Source organism: Phocoena phocoena, chromosome 11 (assembly GCF_963924675.1).
Source record: "Phocoena phocoena chromosome 11, mPhoPho1.1, whole genome shotgun sequence".
Taxonomy (NCBI): Eukaryota; Metazoa; Chordata; class Mammalia; order Artiodactyla; family Phocoenidae; genus Phocoena; species Phocoena phocoena.
In genome coordinates this window covers 34,290,169-34,313,502 of record NC_089229.1, presented here as the reverse complement: position 1 = coordinate 34,313,502, position 23,334 = coordinate 34,290,169, and the positions used below count along the sequence as shown (strand labels likewise).

Here is a 23,334-nt window from a genome sequence, read left to right as displayed (position 1 = left end):
TATCAAAAACAACGTTTAAATCAGTGTTTTGAGAAAAATAAAAGTTACTGAAACTCCTGGGGCAAGTTCAAATACCAGAAGTGGCTTAAGAACTGATTTAGCCAACGTTCAACAAATAATTATTATTTATTTACGTTCAAGATCTAATTTCCTAGATATTTACAGCGTTTGCAATGTCTGTGATAGTGAAAGTAAGGAAACTTTTATCTTGTTGGAATCTGTCTCTGGAAATATATAGGTGTTTCTTGCTAATTCTTGTAACTGAAGGGTTTTTTTTAGGTTGAGTACATTTTTAATTGATCAGCATAGTAAATAATATTTTTTAGAAAAATTTTAATAAGGAATATATGCTCATACATAAAAATCATTGCTTTAATGGCCAAAAATTAGACATAATTATTATGAAGCAAAAATTAAACCTCTTTTTATCTGTCACAAGGGGGCATGGTAGGGTAACAAATGAAAAAGGACATCCAAGTTAACAACCACATCTTAAATTTAACATTTTGACAGTGGTCATTAAGCATGACCTGTTATCTCTTCCCTCTTGCATCTCCCTCCCTCCTAAGAGGGAAGAAATATGGGAACATATGTATAACTGATTCACTTTGTTATAAAGCAGAAACTAACACAACATTGTAAAGCAATTATACTCCAATAAAGATGTTAAAAAAAAAAAAAAAAAAGCATGACCTGTTAGGTAAAAATCCAAAATGGCAACTGTATAATTTTTATGGGGTTATTTACTTTAATTACATGATTGTAAACCAAACTGCATTCTTATTACTGTGTGAGGTTTTGTGTCTTTACATTAAGCTTTTGTTTTACTTCTGTTTTATCAAAATAGTATTAGATTGATGAAATAAAAGCAATTTTTTTAAAATTTGAATTCTGAAGTGTAAAATTTAATGATGACCTTTAAATCCTCCTCACTCTTTTTCTCTGCTCCCCCTTCACAACATATACACAGAATAGAAATAGTCAAGGTAAGATTAAAGATGAAAAAGAAAATCAGTGGGATCCTCTACAATTATGATACTTTAATCTTTAGTAGGTTGATGATGTAGAATTTACGTCATTTCGTATATGTGAGCAAATCATTTAAGACTCGGTAACTCCGTCTTTCTTCTTACAGAATAAAGAATTTTCTAGTATTAATGCAATCAATTTGTGTTATGCTGTTAACTTATTTGAATCTGCCTAAAATAATGGCCATAATTTTAAACTTTTATTACTCACTAATAAATTTAAATGATTTTTAGGTACTTAAATTCTGTTAAATACTTTAAAAATTTACAAGTAATTTTCAAATATACATATATGTGTATATATCTTACATGCACAACTTGCCAAGTTGAAAATTTCAAGCCACCAGAGGGCAACATTTTTCGTAAAACTGTTGGAGACTAACCAGCTCTGTGTGGGTAGGGAGGGTGTCAAGTGGGGCAGTCAGAGAATAGAAAATTAAATGGAATCCCTAAAACCTAACAAAGCACTAATCCTCGTGGAGGTGGGGCATAAATGCACGAAGTGTGGAAGCTTTAATTAAAATTTCATGCCATGAAAAACCTTAGAGCAACTTGCTCAGTAGCGAGCTCTTAATAATATTTCCTGTTTCTGTCTTGTACATATAGTTATTTAGCCAAGGGATATGAGTCAACAACATTTGATTTAAGATGAGAGTGAAAATAGGGCAGAAGGTAGGGGGTTAGTTATTTGAAGGAAGTTGCAGATAGAGGAAGAATACCACTGAGGTTGCTGATTAATGAAGAAGCAAGGGGCTGAGAAAGCAAGCAGTGTGGGCAGCCATCAGAGGACACTCAGTATTGATGACTTCCATTAGGATAAATGAGGTCATCTGCTTTAAACAGAAGAGAGAGGAGGGGGAGAGCAAGGGGGAGGAGGAATTAATTAGAAGCCACAGGATGGAATCTAAAATTGTGAGGAGTTACCATGATTTACTTAGTTTGGTTTTGGCTTCTAATTGTTGTTATTCCTAGTAAGTCATTGCTACTTCCCTCATGATGGACATAAGTGTGAGCCAGTGATGACTGGTCTTGTGTTTGTGGGTTTTTGTTTGTCTTTTTATTTTTACTGTTGCATCATGCACAGAAGTAATTTCAGAATCTGGTGATCTGGGTTGGAATTTAGCAGGGAAGTTTAGAGTTTAGTACTGCAGTGAAGAACATCATGTGTAAGGTGAGAGTTGCTGGGTTGTTGAAAACCCGAGGGTCAATATCCTAAAGATAGTGAGCATAATTGGTAGCAAGACTGAGATGAGCCAGATGGAGAAAGAGAGTGAGTGAGTGGTTTTGATGTGGAGCACTCCTGAGAGAGGACAGGTTTTGAGTACAGGGATTTTGGTGGAGAGCAGATGGTAAGATGTTTAAGGGCTAAGAATATAAGGATGAAGACATAACGTGGCTTTCCAACATTTATAATATTTATGCATGTCAAATTTCAAATTTCATAGTTAGAAGAAAGAAAGATCAGGATGAAGCAGACAAGGTTAATTTTGTTATAAATGTAGAGCCACCACTAGGGATTAGAATCATCTTGCAGCTGTTAGTAACACCTAGCACAGTTTCAAGTACATGTTAAGCATTCAATAAATATTTGCTGATTTTATTTCACTGAAGAAAAAACCTTGAGACTGTGTTAGCAACATTTAGTTATAGCCAAGAATTAAGCCAGGTAGAAAATAATTAAAGCTAACTCCTTAATGTGAATTAAACAGTTCATGGGCTATAGCAAAGAGATCGGGTTGCAAAATGATAAGGTAATTAAGAAATGTTAAGGAAGGATCAAAAGGGAACAGCTTAGACAAAACTGTGACAAAATGAAGTTTATTGCTGGTTTATTTTGTTTACCTTAGTGATTCCCAAAAGGAACTTAAAAGAATTTTGATTAAATGTTACTTTGTTGTGCTCTGAACAAAACAATAATAAAACTTATTTGAATACTAAGATCCTGGAGGACCCAGTCTCCACTTGTTCCCCACCAAATTCCCTGGACCTAATACCATGGTAGATGTTCAATAAATAACTGTTAACCAAATCGACAGTAGGTTAGCTAAAAGTCACTAAAGACATTTGACCCTGTGTTATGTGTATGACTGTGTGTATTTTATAGTCATTTAAATATATGTTTATATTTAAGAAGGCAAATTTAAATTAGTAAATAATACTCCTTATAAAAATGAACTATAGCTAGTCATTCAATCTTAGCATAAAACTTATTTTACAGCACTGCTGTACATGGCACATACAGAAAATGGATAAGAACCAGATTTTCACGTATGTCGTTAATGAGAACAAGATAAACCAGTGAGCTAAGATTAGGTTTATAGAAACTGTAAAGAGATTGCACAGGGGATGGAATAATTTTAAGGATATTATAATGCCTAAATAAAATTGTTACTTAAATGAGGTAATGGATAGAAAGTGTTGAGTACAGAGCCACATACATAATGGAAAGTCAGCTTACTTATGGGTTTCTTTAACTATATGATAAAGGTGTATTTAAAACCTATTTTCCAGTTACTGAGCAAGTCATACTGGGAGATAAAAAATTTAAAAAACAACAACATTGACCTGCCATTGATGATTGCTGAGGAGTAGATTTGAATGACTTTGTAATGCTCTTTACAATAGCCTTATATCCTGGCTTTCTTACTTGATTGTGTATTTTTTGAGGGTAACAGTAGTATCATTCATGGGGGTCTTTTTGGGTACTCTCAGAATCAAGTGATTTTCTTCCCATCTAGAATTACTATATTTTTTGCTTCTTATCATTCTTCCTTATTATTATTCCTTAGCAATTTGAATTAATTTGTTTTTAATCAGTTTAAGGTGATGCAATCAGAATGCATTCAAAATCAGAATGTTTTGAAATACAAAGATTGAAAATGTAGCACACTTTATGTGCTCTTGATGAATAAAATGATTTTATTGAGTAAATTGAGCTAGACAACTCTTCTAAATATTTTATACGTGTTAAATTATTTAATCATGATAATAGTGTGAGGAAAGTGCTGTCATTATCCATGTTTTACATATTAAGAAATCAAGTCATAGAGAGATTTTTATTTGCCCAAAGGAGTGACAAAGAACTTATAAAAGATCCATTGCTTTTATTTCATGTGCTATACTGAATAAAATGAAGTCAGTTATGGATCCATCTATCTATTTCCTATATGTCCCACCTTATTCAAATAGCAATGATTTAAGGTCTTTTCCAAGAATATAATAAGTTGGAAATATTATTGTTGTTTATGTTTTAATTATATGCTTACTAGCTGCCCTTTATTGAGCACCTACACTTATGTCTTGCTGCTTTACACACATTATCTCATTAATTCTCACAGTAATATTTCAAAGTCAGCATTATTGGACAAAAACGGAGGCAGAGGGTGAGACCAATTTGTCCAGAATCATACAACTAGTAAAAGTTGGAGTTTGGGCCTAACCCAGGTCTGTCGAATTGTAATATTTTTGCTCAGGAAATGCATAGCTCAAATAAAAAGGCAAGAAGTTCAGGAGAATGTGTAGAAAGATCAGCAGGTTATATATAATAAGGTATCATAGAGTATGTAAACCCATGATAATCTGCCTTCCCTGACTGACTAATGCTCTTTTTAACATGTCGTTTTTTGTTTTTTTTTTGTAAATGACTTAAGTGATATATAATACTTATTCAATTAAATATATAGACAGAGGTTTTTTTATTCTTATTGATAATTCATATTGAATTCATATAGAAGCACCCAACTCTTATAATACCTTAGGTCACTTATAATTATGAGACGTATCCAAATATTGACCAATATCTTTCCTAATCTGAAATATATAATCTCTCTGAAACATGTAAATAAATCATGCTTAGCAAGGGTAAGTTATTACTGGAAGACTAATGGAAATCTTCACTATGCTCATGCTTGAGAAATAACTCTGCAGATACTCTTCTGCAATTCACGTTCTAAAAAACGTGCTACTTTAGCATTTAATTAAAATATGTAACTTGGGTTTTATGATATTTTAAATCTTATTTTTTCATTTAGCGTATTCACTCCTATTACACTAGATAGTAATCGAAGATTCTTAAAGTCTCTTTTTGCAAAATGATGTAAGATATTAATAAAATGTATGCTGCCCTGAATTGTGGTTTTATGTTAACCTACTTCATTAATTTTTTTATTGAGGTATCATTGACGCACAATGTCCTACAATGTCAGTAGATATATTAACCTAATTTAAATGCAGAACTTTCCACTCCTTATTCTACTCCCTGTTACTTATTTCACTATTTTCTTTTCTTACAGTTTTTCAACAAGCAAAAACCTTTTGTCTTAATTCAACTACACTAACTCCCTAATTTCATATTCCATAGAACCATTTATTATCAATAAAAAATTATAGGGCCCTACATTTACAATTATTCTATTTATTTTGTAAAATTAATAAATTCAGAATTCTTTTGGCTATAAAAAATACTTAGAATTTATACATCTTCATTATGTAAAATATACAGCAAGGCAAACAAAAAATCATTCATTTATCTTTAAAACTATTGAGAATTATATTTTATCTGTTTCTTATCTCATTACTTGTCTTGCTTCCATCTCCTATATCTTAGCTCCTTAGAGTTTAGAAAATTAAAAAAGTAGAGTATATGGTTTTTCCTGTAACAATAGATTTTATCTACATGTATTTATGAAAACTTTACCTTATTCCAGCAGAAATGTCAAGAATTTAGCAAAGGAGCTAAAATAATAAACAGTAAAACAACTCTGTAAGTAAAAAGATGATGCCATAACTGGAAAATTTAAATGTAAATTTTTTCTAATTATTAGTATTTCTGGCCTGTACATAAAGTATAGGCTATGCTTAATCAGATAACCAAGAATATATAAATGTTGGTTACTTTTTCATATCATAAAGCTTTTTAAAATAACATCATAATCAATTTCACAGAATTTTATAGAATGGCTATTATTTTTAATATTATTATAAAAAAATTTATAGCGATTTCAGAGAAGGAAAAAACCAGAGCTGAGCTTTTGTCTTATTTTTCTCATTTTGTCTAGATCCCACTGTGCGCCTAGCATTATTCAAAAACAATGAAAATAAAGTATCTGATACAAAATCGCCAAAGAAAGCACAGCCACAAAGAGATGGCTACTTTGAAGGTATGATTTAATCACAGATATATAGAAAAGTAAAAAAGATGGAAAATTGTATTTAAAGCAAATTTTAAAAGTCCTCATTAGCCCTAAAATACATATATAAAAAATTATGTATAAAATATAATTAAGTAAAAGTCAAAATATGGCTCTTGGAGCTAAAATACTAATTTGGTGTCTTGATTCATTAGCATAGTAGTTTAGTATTTGCATAAATGCTTATATAAATTTAAATTCTTTGTATTTTTATGTGAAAGTCTTATAATGCTGTATCATCAGTGTTGCTAATTATATTTAAATTTTACACTGACAAATAATGTCACCCTATATCAATGGAAGTGAGTACATGTTGAAATGACATTCTAATATATTTACTGCCAATATATACAAATTGCATTAAACATTATGAATTTAACTCTGGAATTTTAAATATTTTACTATATTTGAAGCTTGTCCAACTCACTTCTTGGGTAAAGGATCTGCATATCTAAGTGGCAGACTGTATTCCTTATTTCAGGATTCAGAAAAATTATGGACTCATATTATTAATCAGGAATATTTAAATGTAATAGAGCAGCAAATATGACTTAAAATAAGTTTGCTATTGCTTTATCTTTAATATTAAAATGGTCATAATTTTGCCTATAGTTTTGGATTGTAATTTCTAATAGGAAAAATGGAGTCAAATATTTTGAATGGAAGTGAGCTATTCAGAAATTTTTTTTTTTTTTTTTGCGGTACGCGGGCCTCTCACTGTTGTGGCCTCTCCTGTTGCGGAGCACAGGCTCCGGACGCGCAGGCTCAGCGGCCATGGTTCACGGGCCCAGCCGCTCCACAGCATGTGGGATCTTCCCGGACCGGGGTACGAACCCGTGTCCCCTGCATCGGCAGGCGAACTCTCAACCACTGCGCCACCAGGGAAGCCCCAGAAAGTTTAATACTTTGTCTTTTGTACATTTTAAATAAATCTTAAAAGTTATGCATCATTATAGCATGACTGAAATAGATACATTTTAATTTAAATTTCTATTCAGTAAGGTTTCAATTAAAGAAAAATTTGATAGCTACCAATTTTATATTTATTTAGAGATACCTACTAAGTATGTAGGGGTGGAAGACATTGGGTCTAGAATTTTCTTTAAGTATATAGTAATAAAAATATGCATAGAAAGATAGGGAAAGCAAGTCTGGCAAATTATTGAAATTGTTAAATCAGTAGATGATGGTATAAGGAGGTTTGTTTTACCATCCAATTTTTTTTAATATTTAAAATTCTCCATAGTAAAACATTAAAAATGTGTGACCAATGAAGGTGTAAAAAATCAAAATTATTGCAAAAAAGGTTTATGGATTAGTATTTTAATAGAATTAAAAAATACTTTCAGTGTAAAATAAGGCTTCAGTTTTAATCAGGGCTCATTTCTTTGTTAACAGTCTTAACTTCACCATTTCACTGTTTTTGAAAGGAAGAGTAGAAATTCTGGTAAAATCAATAACAACTCCACAGATATTACCTCTTAAGTAGTATAGCACTGTTACTTTAGAAAGGATATGCCTAGGAAGAAAGATAATTGGGGCATTTTTGCCCTTTAAATTAGCATGTACTTTAGAATCAGGAAGAAGAAATCTATCCCAACCTGTTCTGTTACATTTTCTCTTATCCTATGAAAGGTGAAGATATGTTACCATCAAGAATAGTATATATGTATACAGTATATCTATTGATTTGTATACTAAAATAAAATATGCCAGGATAAGTTCAAATAGTGATAGAAATAAAGTGGAACATTTCTGTATATGCTTTATGATACAATGTGCATTTTTGTTTTCTTTCCTCCATATGAAATGTGTTTAGTTTACTTTTTTATTTTTAAACCTCAAGTACATTTGGCATGTCATTAATTTCACTGAATGGTCTTTATGTATGTACCGTATATTCTAATGACTAATAGTTATTTTAAGGCTTTTTTGGATTTTTTTTTTTGAAGGAATGGGCTTGGCAAAAATGATTGTTTGTAGAAGAACATTATTTTCCCTAATTAATATGTTTATTTCTGCCCCCTTTTTTAAGGGGAAAAGAGTAAGTCAAAGATTATTTGATTATTGTTGGCCACGTTGAACCCCATGTTATCTTTAACTGCTGCTCTGGCTTCATCCACCTCCTAGACTCATACTCTTTATTTTCTGACTGGCCACAGAGGACAGTCAGCTTCCAAGTTAGCAACCTGACTAACCACAGCTTCCCAGTGGAGGGCGCATTTTTAAACCAGGTGTTTTGAGATACAATTTATATAGTATAAAATGCACCTGTTCTGAGTATGATTTGATAAATTTCAATATATTTACAGTTATACAACCTAAATCTAATATAATTTTAATCTAATTAAAATCACCACAATCTAATTTTAAAACATTGGAAAAACTTTGCTTTCCCTTAAAAAATTCAAATAAAATTAATAATTGGGTATCTTACCCCCAAAAGTGAGGGAGATCAGAATTAAATTTTACTGTAGGTTTAGATTGAATGACTCTATGTGGAACAGTATCTCAACATATTTGTATGCCGGCACTGTAATAATTTTCGTGGTTTTGTTGGAATTAGATGATAGTATTATTTGAATATTTTTTCTATACTGCACATATATTGTATAATAACTTTGATTTAAAAAAATAATAAATTTAAAAATACTTCACATTGCAATGTTGCCTGTGTGGGATTTTCATGATTCCTCTTATAAATTGTACTAAAATGCTTTGATTTTTTTTTTTTTTTTTTTGTCTTTATCTGGATGTCACTAGCAGGACAGAGAGGTTGGTGGATATACTCTATTGGTCTGGGATTTAAAACATGCTTAAATATGGGGAATATTTAATATGAAATTTCAAAATATGCTTAAATATGGGGAATATTTAATATGAAATGTCAAATTATATTAAATGACATAGGTAAATTATACCCTTTTAACAGACCATGTTTTACAAAATATCTTTATATTTTGCTATATTTATGACTTGCTGGCAATTTTTATCTAGCTGCCCTTAACCCTTAAGACCCTTTAGACCCTTAACTCAGACCTAAGGCTGAAGAATCTTTGACCACACCTGTTCTCAGGGTAACCTCATACATGTGCCATGTGTCAGATACCAGTTTGTTTTTCCTATGATATGCAATTTAAGAGTCTGAGCACTTTACAGATTCAACACTGGTTTACTTGATTTATTTGCTTATTTATTTATATTTATTTAATGTCCAGTACTTGTCTTGGTTTATTCTGTATCAGCAATGATTTCTATTTAAGTTTCAATATCTGATCTCGCCTTAGAATGTAAAACATTTTTAAATTATTACCTTAAATATTTTCCATCAAGTTTCGTTTTTTTGTTTCAAATGTTCAATTTGGAGCCCTTACGTCACTCTTCTATGGCTATCACTGGTATAAGAAGAAGCATAGCTTAATGGATGCTAAGTGTAGATTCTAGAGTTAGTCAAACACAGTTTGAATCTTGATTCCACCTTTTATCGGCTGTGTGACCTTGGGGACATTATTTAACTTCCGTGTTTAGCATTTTTTCACCTGTACAATTGGATATTAATAGTACCTACTTGTTGGGGATTACATGAGATCCTACTTGTGAAATGCTTGAAGCACACAGTATAAATACATAGTAAGTGCTCAAAACTTGTGATCTTTGGCAACAGTCATTTTTACAGTATAGGTGTGGTGGGTTTTTGTTGTTGTTGTTTGTCTTGTTTGCAATTGGTAGTATTTATTGTATTTCTTGCTAGGTACTGTGCTAAGAGTTTTATTTAAATTTTCTGGTTCAGTCTTCTCAGAAACTCTTAAGAATGTATTATAACTGTCAATATTTTACAGAGAAAACTGGTTTTGAGAGTTTGATAAGTGACTTGCCCAAGGTCATACAGAGAGTAAGTGGCTGAAGGGAAATGGGGATAATTTCTTTATCAAAACAAAGCTAACAAAAATAAAACAAAATATAGACATTGAAGAGCAAAGGTTCTTGGGTAACCCTGAAATATATACAAACTTATAATCAAAATATTTAAGAAAAAATAAAAAGACTATTATATTAGGCAAAACTCTGGGAAACTAATATTTTTGTTTTTTTATTTCTTTCTTATACTTGCATTAATATAAATTAAGAAACAGTTTAGTGCCAACATGGTGATAAATATCTGTTTTGTGACCTGTATTTAGATGCTATCTATTCTAATTTTATTATGATTACCTAACATTATTAAGTACCAAATCTTTTAAACTCTAGGAATTACCATATTTTCAATTAACTATTTTAATTTTCAGATAGATGAGAACCTCTCCACCCAGCCCAAAAGTAAACACTATATTTTTGTTTTATTTATTCCTCTTTTTATTTATACATAAATTAAATGACTTCCCTGCCCTATTCTGCTGAAACTTAAATTTCCTACTCCTAAAGGCCAATGCCAAATTTGGGCTTCTGGTTTTGGCCAAGGAAGGAAGCTAGACAAGCCAAGAAAAAAATTGGATCTGGCCCATCAACCTTCACAGAGAGGTAGGTTCAGTCTTAGCTCCTCTAATCCCTGGGACAATTTTACTTCACTTTAAAGTCAGATTTTCATAATTCCCAGTTTGGTGCTGTCATCACTAACATGCTTCTATTTCTCTTCTTATAAAACTGAAAATTCACACATACCATATATCATAGATGTTCAAATATTTTTGTATTAAATTTTTGAGTATTGAAGTCATTAAAAGACTTCAATTTCTGGGCTTCCCTGGTGGCGCAGTGGTTGAGAGTCCCCCTGCCAATGTAGGGGACACGGGTTCGTGCCCCAGTCCGGGAAGATCCCACATGCCGCAGAGCGGCTAGGCCTGTGAGCCATGGCTGCTGAGCCTGCGCATCCAGAGCCTGTGCTCCGCAACGGCAGAGGCCACAACAGTGAGAGGCCCGCGTACCACAAAAAAAAAAAGAAAAAGACTTCAATTTCTATAATTTTTACTTCAGAGCATTTCTAATCAAACCACATTCTTTTGTGGTATTTTTTACTGTATGATTAAAAGCATGTACTTCTCACACTTTCTTTCTTTTAATGCCAGCTTAGAGCACAGAGTCACATTCTGTATGCGGTTTTATAGTAGGTCTTGTATTTCCATAGCTATATAGAGTACTTGCTAATAGTGCCAACACAATTAGGTATTAAGAGCTGGTAAAATAAATGCCACAAGGTTAATGCAGGTAACCAAAGACTACCTGAAGGTATTCTTTTAAGAAGAGACATGCTTATAATCAAAACTCCCTAAATACATTTTAGGCACTATCATACCATTTAGTAGTATAAAAGTCTGGAATCATTTCAACTTTCTACAGAAAAACAAAAAAAAAATCTGATTAGGGAATTCAGTCTAGTGAAGCATAAAACAAACTGCAGTTTTTAAAAAAGTATTTGTCTATGGATAAGTGAGATTTGGGGAATGGCAATCCAGGGCCAGATAGAAGCTGATTAAACTCTTCCTTATCCACATCAGTAGTAAATAGTTTGTATTTTCTAATTTCCACCCAAATTCAGTCATAATAATATGTATATATTCTATTCCAAAGTATATATTTGTATTTACATATATGTCTTGTAAATATATTATTTACATACATCATATACAAATATATAATATATATAATTGACATATAGACTGTATATGTTTCATATATATATGATGTGTATATGGATAAAAATGAAAAGGGATTTCAGAACTTTTAGAGTTCTTCGAAATAACCATGATATGTAGGCTGTGAGATATTATTAGTTTATTTTTTATTAAAAATAAAAGAGGGTTTCCACTTCTGGAAATAGAGGACTGTTTAATTAAAACCAACTTTCTTTCCGAGAACAACTTTAAAAGCTGGAAAATGTAGTTTTAAAAAAGCTAATTGACGTCATTGGAGAACTAACAAGTAAGTAAAGAATTATAAGCCAAGAAGGACATCCCAAGAGCTGAGAAGCTGAGCAAAGCTTTTGATAATGTCACCAGTCTACGTGAACTGGAAATAGACTTTCTACTAACCTCTTGCCAGAAACAAACATAAACTATGTCCCAAAATAGATAACATCGTCTCAAGCTTCAAATTATCTCTACATTTTTTCCTATATAATTTTTGGCACACAATAGAAAAAAAGGCATAGAAGGAGATGAGACATCACTGAACACCATGAGAAACAATAGACAACAGAAATTGAACCAAGATTTCAGATAATAAAGACTTTAAAATAAACATACATAATAACTTTAGGGATATAGAAGAAGAGATTGAGAATTTCAGTATACATATTAAACCTATAAAAATATCTGAATGGAAAGTCTATAACTTAAAAGCACAAAAACTGAAATAAAGAGCTCAGTGTATGGGTGTAACCACAGATTAATCAAAACTGAAGAGAGAATTACTGGACAGGACTATAGCTATGAAAGAAATATTCAAATTGAAGCATGAAATGAAAGAGAATGAAAAATACAAAAAAGAGAAGATGTGAGATACAGAAGAAATGTCTAACACACGTGTAATTACAGTTCAAGAAGGAAAAGTAAGAGGGAATGGTGTAGAAATAATGTCTGAAGAGTTAATAGTTGAGAATTTACTAAGGTGAGGTAAAACCTCAAATTATGGATTCAAGAAATTCCATGAACTACAAAGGAAATATATACAAGGAAAACCGCACTGTAGCACATCATAGTAAAAGCACTAAAAAACCAAAGACAAAGAGAAAAATTCTTTAAAGAGCCAGAGAAAAAAGTTTATTATCTTCAAAGGAGCAATAATAATGAAGCTGGCTTCTTAATAGAAATTATAATAGAAATTATGAAAGTCAGAAGACAATTGTTATATATCATGCTGCTCCCCAAAGTCATAGGTTGAAGCCCTAAACCTCAATCTGACTATTTTTGGAGCTAGGACTTTTAAGGAGTTAATTAAGTTTAAATGAGGTCAGATTAGTGGGGCCCTAATCCAGTAGAACTGATATTTTTATTAGAAGAGGAAAAGACACATACATATTCACAGAGGAAAGGTCATGTATGGACACAGTAAGAAGGTGGCCATCTGCAAGCCAAGGAGAGAGGCCTCTGAAAAACTAAACTTGCCAGCACCTTCATCTCGGGCTTCCAAACTCCAGAACTGTGAGAAAATATATTTCTGTTGTTTAAGCACTCAGTCCTTGGTATCTTGTTATGGCAGCTCAAGCTGACCATTACACAAGGTAATGATATCTTCAAAGTGTTAAAAGAAAATAAGTTCCACCATGAAAGTCTATACCCAACAAAACTTTCTCTTCAGAAATGAAAGCAAGACACTCATGCCACCCAGCTGTCTACCTGCTGCTTCTCTGTACAGCTACAAGGAGGAAGGAGGATGACATCTGGATTCCCGAGCCAAAGTTTCACAGAGAAAATGGGGAAAGAGATTGGCTCTGGGAGAAGCCTATAGCACCCTTTATCTATCTGTGTTGTCCCTTGCTCCCTGAAAGTAACCTTTCTGTCCACCTTTCAGCTGCCTATTCACTTGCTACCCAGGACATTTCCTATATTTCTGGGATGGCTGATAATCCTATCAGGGTGTTGGAGAATTATTACAATATCTTAGAAAGTTCATCATCAAGGACATTAGTTTTCTATCTAAAGAAGGCTACATGAGGTAATGAAGTAACAATGGATTTGGACTGAGAAGACTTCAGTTTGAATCTTGCATAAATACTCATTAGCAGTATGCTCCTTGTGTTTGTTTTTTCTCATCTGTAATTGCGAACACTAATCTTTACTTCTCGTGATGTTTTGAAAATTAAGTGATAATCTAAGGTCTTCCAGGTAAAGATGATGGATCTGAAAACCCTCACTAAAACTTCAGGGGAGATATTTTAAAGACACATACTAACAAACATGAGAATATAAGGAAGGGGCAATGGCATTATAGTTTTTTTAGACTAGAAAATAAATATGAGTAAATAGAAAACAAAAGCTTAAACGAACAATGAAATATGAGAACTATCTCAAACCAAAAGTTTCAGGAATTGATGGTATTAGGCCTTCTGGAAGTGGGTTGAAAAGGGTAATAAAATAAATAGGTCCAGGATACTCTTGAAAAATTCTTGAACTTAATTCTTTGTATAGGATAAAACAGAGTCTCTGGATTCAGGAAAAACCTTGGCACCTTGCTAAAACTAAGAAGAGTAAGTGTAGGTATTCATGTTAAATGCCAAGGCCACAACCCCTTCCCCTGCTTAGCTACCAGAAGGCTGATAATCATGTTTTTTAGCCTGCTCAAGTGGCCATAACAAAATACCATAGACTGGGTGGCTTAAAAAACAGAAGTTTACATCTCACATCTCTGTAGTCTGGGAAGTTTAAGATCAAGACGTCAACTGATTCAGTTCCTGGGGTGAGCTTTCTTTCTGGCTTATTTCTTGTTATGTACACATGTGGCCTTACCTTAGCACATGTGGAGAGAGAGAGAGAGAGATCTCTTCTTCATCTTATAGAGCCACTAATTCCATCATTAGGTTTCCACTCTCATGACCTAATTAACCCTAATTACCTCCCAAAGACCCCCTCTTCAAACACCATCACATTGGGAGTTAAGATTTCAATATGGGAATTTTAGGGAAACACAGACATTTACTCCATAGCACCATGCCTTTGACTTTAAGGAAAGAGATTATAGGAGTCTTTCTGGAGATTCTTAACAGTCCAAGAGGAAACATCTAAATATTGACATCAAGTGTTTCCAATATAGGACTCAGGTAGGTCACCCTAAGATGATAGGTGTCACTCACTTGTACAGTTTCTTATCAATTTTATAGACTCCCTCTCTAAATATAAGCACACAAATGACGATTCTTAAACATCTGAAAGAAACTTTTAAGAAACATAGAGAAAAAATAACAAACATAGTCAACTTCAGGTGAAAAAAATCTTCAAAAATACTATGAATATTTTCATAGACATAAGAAAAAATTGCAACCATGAAACAAGAATAAGATGCTATAATAAGAAAGAGAGAGCCCAGAGAACTAAAACTATCTCATTGTAAATAAAAAATGATATCAGAAATGAAAAATTGGCAGAAGATAAAGTTAGAAGATAGTGTTAAAGAAATTTCCCAGAAACTGGAGCAAAATACAAAGTGATAAGAAACGAGAGAGAACATAAAGAAAAGAGGCTCAGTCCAGGAGGTCCAACCTTGATAACTAATAGAAGTTCCAGAAAGAGAGAACACAACAACAAATATATTGAAGGAAATTGTCAGAGAAATCATTCTTAAAAATTCCCGAAACTAAGGGAATTTCCAGTTTCCAGATCAAAAGGGCCCATATTAGGAAAATGAATGAATATAAAGCCTGTGTAGCACATCTTAGAAAATGTCATAAAACCAGGGACAAAGGAAAGAGGTTAGAAGTCCTCCAGAAAGACAAACAGATCACATGTAATGGATCAGTTATCTAAAAGGCACTGGACTTCCTAACATTAATCTTAGAACCTAGAAGATGATGGAACAGTATATTCAACATTCTTAGGAAAAGTTATTTTCAACCTAGCCTTCTATAAACAGGCAAACTATTAGTAAAATTTAAAAATATAAAAACATATCATCTTAATTTATCTCCCTTGCAACCTTGCTCAGGAAGCTACTGGAGGAACCACTCCACAAAAATGAAGAGTTAAATCATGAAAAACAATATATGAGGTCTAGCAAAAGAAACAAACAAAGGAATCTTTACAGTGATGGCGAAGAGAGATCCCAGGATGACAGCTCACACAGGTTTTGAGAATAAATACTCTATGGTGACTGAAAACATCATAAGCAATCTCTCTGAGGAAAAGAAAAATTGTTTTTATTGTCTGATGTGCTCAAACATATTTGATAGGAGATATACTCCTCAGGAAGAGAGTGTTGGGGTGACCTATTGATATGTGAGTACAAGGCTAATTCATGAATATATATAGTAGATATACCCATCTAACAAAGAATTTGGACACTAATGATAGTACATAGAAAACTAAATGTAAAAAGTTAAATAACTAAATGTTAGGAACAAAAGTTATACAAGAAAGGAAATGTAATCTGTAACTGCTTTGCTTTTCTTTTTTCTGTTAGAAGCTGTGTGTTTTGAATTCAAATCAACACTTAAATTCATGAAACATGGTAGGCTTCATACAACACTAAATTTACTTACCTTTAAGGAAGGACAAAGGAGAGGAGACTACAAAGCATGCTTAGTATAGTGAGGACATTGTGACACCTAGGCATAGGACCTGGTGTCCTAGTCATTCTGCACTTAGGAAATGTGTGGGCATCAGAGTCAAGTCGAGGCTATGAGTGTGTAGATAATCTCAGTTAAAGGAAGCCATCAGCTCTGGTGATCCCAACAGCTTTTATAATTAATTAGTCATGTAGTCGTCTCCGGTATATGACCAGCTAGTAACCGAGTCCACTTGGGGATATATAACTAGCTTCCATTCTCTGGTTCAGTTGCATTTTATCGATATTGGTTACTTATAGCTCAATAAACAATCTCAACAATGATGTAAAAGGGCTTGATCTGGTACAGCTGAATTCTCACTGATCTTGAATTCAGTAGAGATTAAATTCTAACAATTTCTTGACCTGAGGATTAAATCCTCACACCTCCCTGCAACTAGAGGAAAATCATAGAACAAGTTAATAACCCTTCCCTTATGGCTCATATAGGGTATTTACAGTACACTATGTGGCTCAGCTATAAATGATATTTACATTGTCATAAATAGGTAAACACTAAGTGGTGATATAACCAAATATTATGATTTGTCTAAGAAATGGGAAGATGAGGTATATGTGTTTATGGTAGAGGTGTTGTAAAAGGGCTAAATCTTTATCTTTTATTTTGTGAGGTCAATAAGTAATATAAAAAATTTTCAAAAATGAAAACATCAAGATATACACAGACTAGCAGTGGAAGAAAAGACTAATATGGCTGAATGTAGTTGCCTTTAGAGTATAAATTGAGAATGGAAAGGGGTGGATCTGGGGATTATTATTTTCCATTCTTAAAGCCATGTACATTGTACATATATAACATTGCTGAAATTTAATTTTTTTAAATGACTAAATTGTTTTTGAAATCACCCATTGAAGGTCCTGTTTTTTAATAAAAGTTAATAAATGAAAACATATTAAGGTAAAACAGTGACATTTTTAAACAAGCAAAGCAGAATTTTTCACCAATAGACCAAGTCTAAAATAAATACTAAAGGATGTTATTCCTCATGTAAAAGGAAAAGGATTTCAGGTGAACTCTTAGAGACATAGAAAGTAATGCAGGTCATTTTTACCCTTTTTTTAAATTTACAAAACAGTGGTAGTTTGTAAATTAAACTCTGTTTAATTTACAAAACAGAGTAACGGCTATGGTTACCAGGTGATAAGGTGGGGGAAGGATATGTTGGGAGTTTGGGATTGACATATACACACTACTATATATAAAATAGATAACTAATAAGAACCTGTTGTATAACACAGGGAACTCTATTCAATACTCTGTAATGGCCTATAGGGGAAAAGAATCTAAAAAAGAGTGGATGTATGTATATGTATAATGGATTCACTTTGCTGTACACCTGAAACTAACACAACATTGTAAATCAACTATATTCCAATAAAATATTTTTTTAATTGAAAATGTCCCACCTATAATAGGGAAAGAAATCTTGGAAATTGGGATATCAGAGATGTTTCTAAAAGCATTTAATAATAAATTCACAAATTAAAAAAAAAAGTAATGAAGAGCAAAGAAGGACGAATATGTGGGTAAATCTAAATAAACATTGACTTAGTCCAGGAGGTCTAACAATGATTTTAAATTCTGGTGAGTTTATTATGTTTATAGACATGGTAACAATAACATTTATACTTTTTTTTTCTTTTTTAAGCTGTGCATCAAATCACTTACCTAGGAATTTATTTTTCTTTTAATTTTGTTGAGTCTTAACATTCCCCTGTTCCTTCTATTTTTGCTATCTCCACCCCAGCAGAAAGACAAAACTAGCTTGGAATTAGGACTGAGTTTGGATCCCAGCCCAAACCTATGTAATTTTGGTGAAGGTATTTAACCTTTCTATACTTAATTTTCTCATTAATTAATTGGAGCAAATAATACATACCACATAAAATCACTGGATAAATTAAATAAAAATGTTTGGAAGATACTAGAATGGGCTAGCTTTTAGAACATGGAAATTCAGACTTAATTCCTTGTCTTTCCTGTTTAATCTATTGACACATCTTTATTGAATATCCACCATGAGATTGGCATTATACAAGAAGATGAGGATTCAGTGGTGAATGAAATAAACACAGACCATGAGTAATGGGGTTCACTATCTGACAGGGGCAGGGAAGAGGGTGACTGACATTTATTAATACTCACATAAGTGCATAATGATACAACTGAGTAAAGTTCTACTGAGGAAACATAAGGGGAATTATTATGAATTTAAGCCAGAGGGATGAGGGAAGAAGTGACACTTGGGATGAATTTGAAGATTGGGTAGGAGTAACTAGACAAAGGGAGAAGTTGTGGATAAAGAGTGTTCCAGGCCAAAGTGTGGGCCTAATGAAAGACTTTGAAGACAGGGGTAGACTGGGCCATTAAAGGAACTGAAAGAAGGCTGGTTTGGCCAGAGGTCAAGGAGTGAGATGAAGCTGGAGAAGTTGGCAGGGGACAGAGAAATTTTAGTTTGTCCATGTTAGTCCATATTGAGGATTTGGCTTTCTGTATTCCAAGAACAATAGTCATTGTAAGCAAAAGATGAAATGGTCAGATGTGTTCTTCGTGTAATGATTACGGAACAGGTGGTGTGGAGAGAAGATAGAAAAGAAACAAGAGTGAACATGATAAGACCAGTTAGAAGGTCATTGCAGTAGGCCAGCATAGAGATGGTAGCTTGCACCAGGGTGAACACAGTAGACATGGAGATGTAAGGGGAAAAGCAGAGAAATAGCAATCACAAGGTATGAATGTATTTAAGTTGCTTCTCACCTATTGAATAAGAAGAATAATACTATCCCATAGAGTAGTTGTGAGTAGCCAAACCATTGCTTAGCCCAATGTTCAGCATGTAGCAGCAATCATTATTTTTATTCCCATTAATATTCCAAATTTTACTCTCTCTTTAAATTGAAGGCTAAACTTTTCATCCTTGCTATGGATGTTATTCTGCCTGATCCCGTGATGTTCTCATGTTTAGTTAGCTCCTGTCTTGTTTCTTAAATTTCTGTCTCTATTATATCCACTTACTTCTTAAAATCAACATATGAATAAGCTGCATCTTTAACATTGAAAATGTGTTGCTACCTCCTTTTCGACTACCCCATCCATCTCTCTTTCTTCCTTATCAGCCTTCTTAGGCAGTCTAATCAGTATCTTTATTTCTCATCTTCTGTTCATTCCACATTTTTATTTTTATTTATTTATTTTTTTTTTGCGGTACGCAGGCCTCTCAGTGTTGTGGCCTCTCCCGTCGCGGAGCAACAGGCTCTGGACGCGCAGGCTCAGCGACCATGGCTCACGGGCCCAGCCGCTCCGCAGCATGTGGGATCTTCCCGGACCGGGGCACGAACCCATGTCCCCTGCATCGGCAGGCGGACTCTCAACCACTGCGCCACCAGGGAAGCCCCCATTCCACATTTTTTATCCTTTCAAAAAAACATTTTTAAGCTCCTGCTTTCTTTTATTGTACTTGAGACAGGAAGCACAAGTAAAAATCAGTTCCTGCTTTAGAAGCTCAGCCTAGTGGGAGACAAACTAATAAACTGAAATTTACAATCTCACGTACAGTCCTTTCATAAAGTTATGCAGAGTGTACATTCTAGTCACATTCTCATCATTCTACTCAAACTACATTCATTACAGTAATCCATGTTAACCTCTTAATTGCTAAACTCTGGAACCTCTTTTCTGCCCTCATTCTACTTGCCATTTCTTCAGGAATTTCTCTCCCTAGAATTTTTCTCCCTTTACATCCTCATTCCCACTCTGTCCTAGTTCTCCTAGTTATCTGACCACTCCTTTTTAGTTGTCTTCTCTGCCTATTCCTGTTCCTAAAAGAGCAATATCCTTTAGAATTTTGTCTCTGACCTTATTCTATATTCAATCCACATATTTTTTTACTAATACAGCAGATGTTCACTTTGCCAAACATTATACTAGGTCAAGGGATACAAAGATGAGTAAGACATAGTCTCTGTCTTTAAAAAACTACCCTTGAGTCCAGTTGAGGAGACACATAAATGAGCAAAAGAAAACATCATGGAAGTACAGATCAGGCCTATTCCCGGGGCGTGATGAAAAGATCAAGATATGACACCTAATTCTCTCATATAACTTATGTTTATAGGAAGTGACAACTAAATATCCATCTCCATCTTTCCCCCTTTGATTTTTTTCTAGACACTTAAATTTAACCCAGTATGTTTAATATGAGGTATATTATATACATTCCACTCCACCTACCTGTTTGATTCTTTTCACTGTCTCTGTTAATAGCATCGGTAGCCATTCACTCACTTAACCGAGAAAAATCAGAATCATTCTTAATTCTGTTCTCTTTTTCACTTGCTGAATGTAAGCACTACCCCCACATCAGCTATTGCCTGCAATGTCTCTTGCCCTGAAATGTTGTCACGGTCTCCTTTCTAATATTCACACATCTCTTAATCCTATAAATGCTATCTTCTATACCTGTATAGCAATGACTTTCTAAACTGTAATTCTGCATACAACACACCCCTGTTTAAAATCTTGTAATGTCCTTCTGTTTCGTCTAGTATAAATTCCAAAGTCTTAAGCATACAATGCCCTTTACATACTGTTTCCAGCTTACCTTTCCAGTACCACCTAATATCATTTCTCCCCGCTAACCCCCAAATATTCTCTAACCATATTGAACTACTTCATTATATCCCCAACTATAATGGAGTGCTTGTTCTTTCCAAAAATTGTCCTGCTCTTCATATTTTCACGCCATTTTCTTTATCTTTATTGCTTTTCCTCACCTTTCTAGTTTCAGACTTTTACTTATCTTTCATGACTCAAATAAATGTCATTTCATTTGTAAGTCATTCCTAATAACACCAAGCTTCCCGTAGGCCTTTGTCATATCTCCTTAATACTGTCCTATCTATATCCTCCCCTGACTGTAAACCTTTTTAAAGTCAGGGATCAAGTTTTAGTCATATTTCTGTTTCCTCCCATCTTTTGGACCTAGCAACAGTATTAGATTCATCTATACTAGGCATTCAATAAGTATTTGTTGAATTAATAAACAGTTCTGACTCTAAAAAAAAATATCTTTGGAGTCTCAGAAACACTCTTCCTGCCAATTGCTATTACTCAAAGTCAGATTATTGGCCTATGCCCAACTTAAACTTACAACTCATTTAGTGTTCACATCCGAGCTTTAGGTCCCACTGCCTCAGCCACCCCTTAGATCTACTAAGCACACTTTGGAATTCATTTAATCATTTCCTACTTAAACTCCACCAGCTGTGGGGTTTTGGATCTTGGAAAACCTCATCATTATAAACAGTATCCTTTCATTTTAAGGTTTCATAGTTTTTGAAACATTTTCTAGAAGAGTAGAGATGGATAATATATTAAAGTCACTATATGTTTTCATGTTCCCAGAAAACTAAATGATTTCTAGTTTCCGTTTATATTTTACAGTAGTTTAATAGAACTGTGGCATCCCATATATTTTCCCCACAGCTTCATTAACTTCTGTAAGATGTTTTAATCATTATTTTAATTAAAAAACAATACTCAACCTAACAGTTAAGAGAGTTAGCTATGGAGCCAGACTATCTAGGTTTAAATTCCAGCTGTGCCCCTTGCTACAGGTATGACTCTATCATACACTTAATCTTTCTGTGTCTGTTTCCTCATTTATAAAATTAGTATAATGAGGTACAATAATGCAGAGTTTACAGAGTTGAGTAAATAAATCAGTACATGTAAAATGCTGGGAATAGTACCTAATGCATAGTTAGCTCCATACACTTTAGCTATTGCTATTATCAGGAACAGTAGCCATTTACAGTGAAATCTATACAAGTTAGAATTTGATTATAGTAACTCCATACACTTTGAAACGTTATATTTTAAAGTATGGTGTATGTGTGTTTATGTGTGGGGAAATTTATTATTCTTGCTTAGCTGATCATTTTTCCATAGAAAGGGATTTTCTAGGTGACAGTAAATGCATGTACCTGAATAGACAAGATACAGATTCTGATCAAGGATCCACTCAACTCTAAATTTTAGCTGGACAAATTTGATAGGCAGCTTTATTCCAGACTTTTTAAAGTGATGTCAGTCAATCAGTCACACTTCTGGCATTAACCTACCACCCCCAATGTATATGCTATCTCTTGTCATTTTCTTTCTTCACTCTGTGGAAGGTCTTGAACTTAGGTAGCCCATTGAAGCATGAATTAAAGAAGAAACTGATATCTTTAAACATTCCAGTAATAAATCTAATTATAAAAATTAACTTAGCTTTTATCCTCCACTTAGAGATAAAATATTTTGATTCAGATATTGATAAATGTTTTGTAAAGATAAAATTTATTTTGCAATTTTATTCAAGAAGAATAAAAAAACTAATATGGAGCAGTGAATTGATTTTCTATAATTCTTATGAATCTCAGATTTATAATTTTTAACAATTTTTCAATGTTTATCAATATTAGATGGAAGTAAAATTATCCCTTGAAGTTTTCTAAAATATGTCCTATGATATTTTGCACCAGTGACCATAAATTGTATAAGAGATTTTCCTATTTAAAGGGAAAAGATTATATCAAGTACTATTTATAAATTAATTTACTGTATTACTATCAGAAGTAATATTTAGACTTAATCTTAAGAAATTAAAACTTACTTACCATAGAGTCAACATTTTGTCATCACCGAAATGCTAAACTCAAAGTTTATATAAAGCTCAAAGTTGTTAGCTCTCAGAATTGCCACTTAGGAATGACACGCTTATGTTCAAATGGAATTACTTGTGTTTGTGGTGGTGTAATACCATGAAGCTGCTTTCCAGTTTCACACTGTGCTTGTTTCC

General features: G+C 33.2%; 1 protein-coding gene across 1 annotated transcript in view; it reads left to right on the top strand.

The window, feature by feature from the left end:
* Window positions 1-23,334, top strand: part of LRRIQ1 (leucine rich repeats and IQ motif containing 1) — a 174,260-nt gene that overhangs the window by 114,891 nt on the left and 36,035 nt on the right. The window contains exon 22 of the mRNA XM_065887785.1: window positions 6,086-6,187. Within this exon, the coding sequence (XP_065743857.1) occupies window positions 6,086-6,187 (102 nt within the window). The remainder of the gene's footprint in view (window positions 1-6,085; window positions 6,188-23,334) is intronic.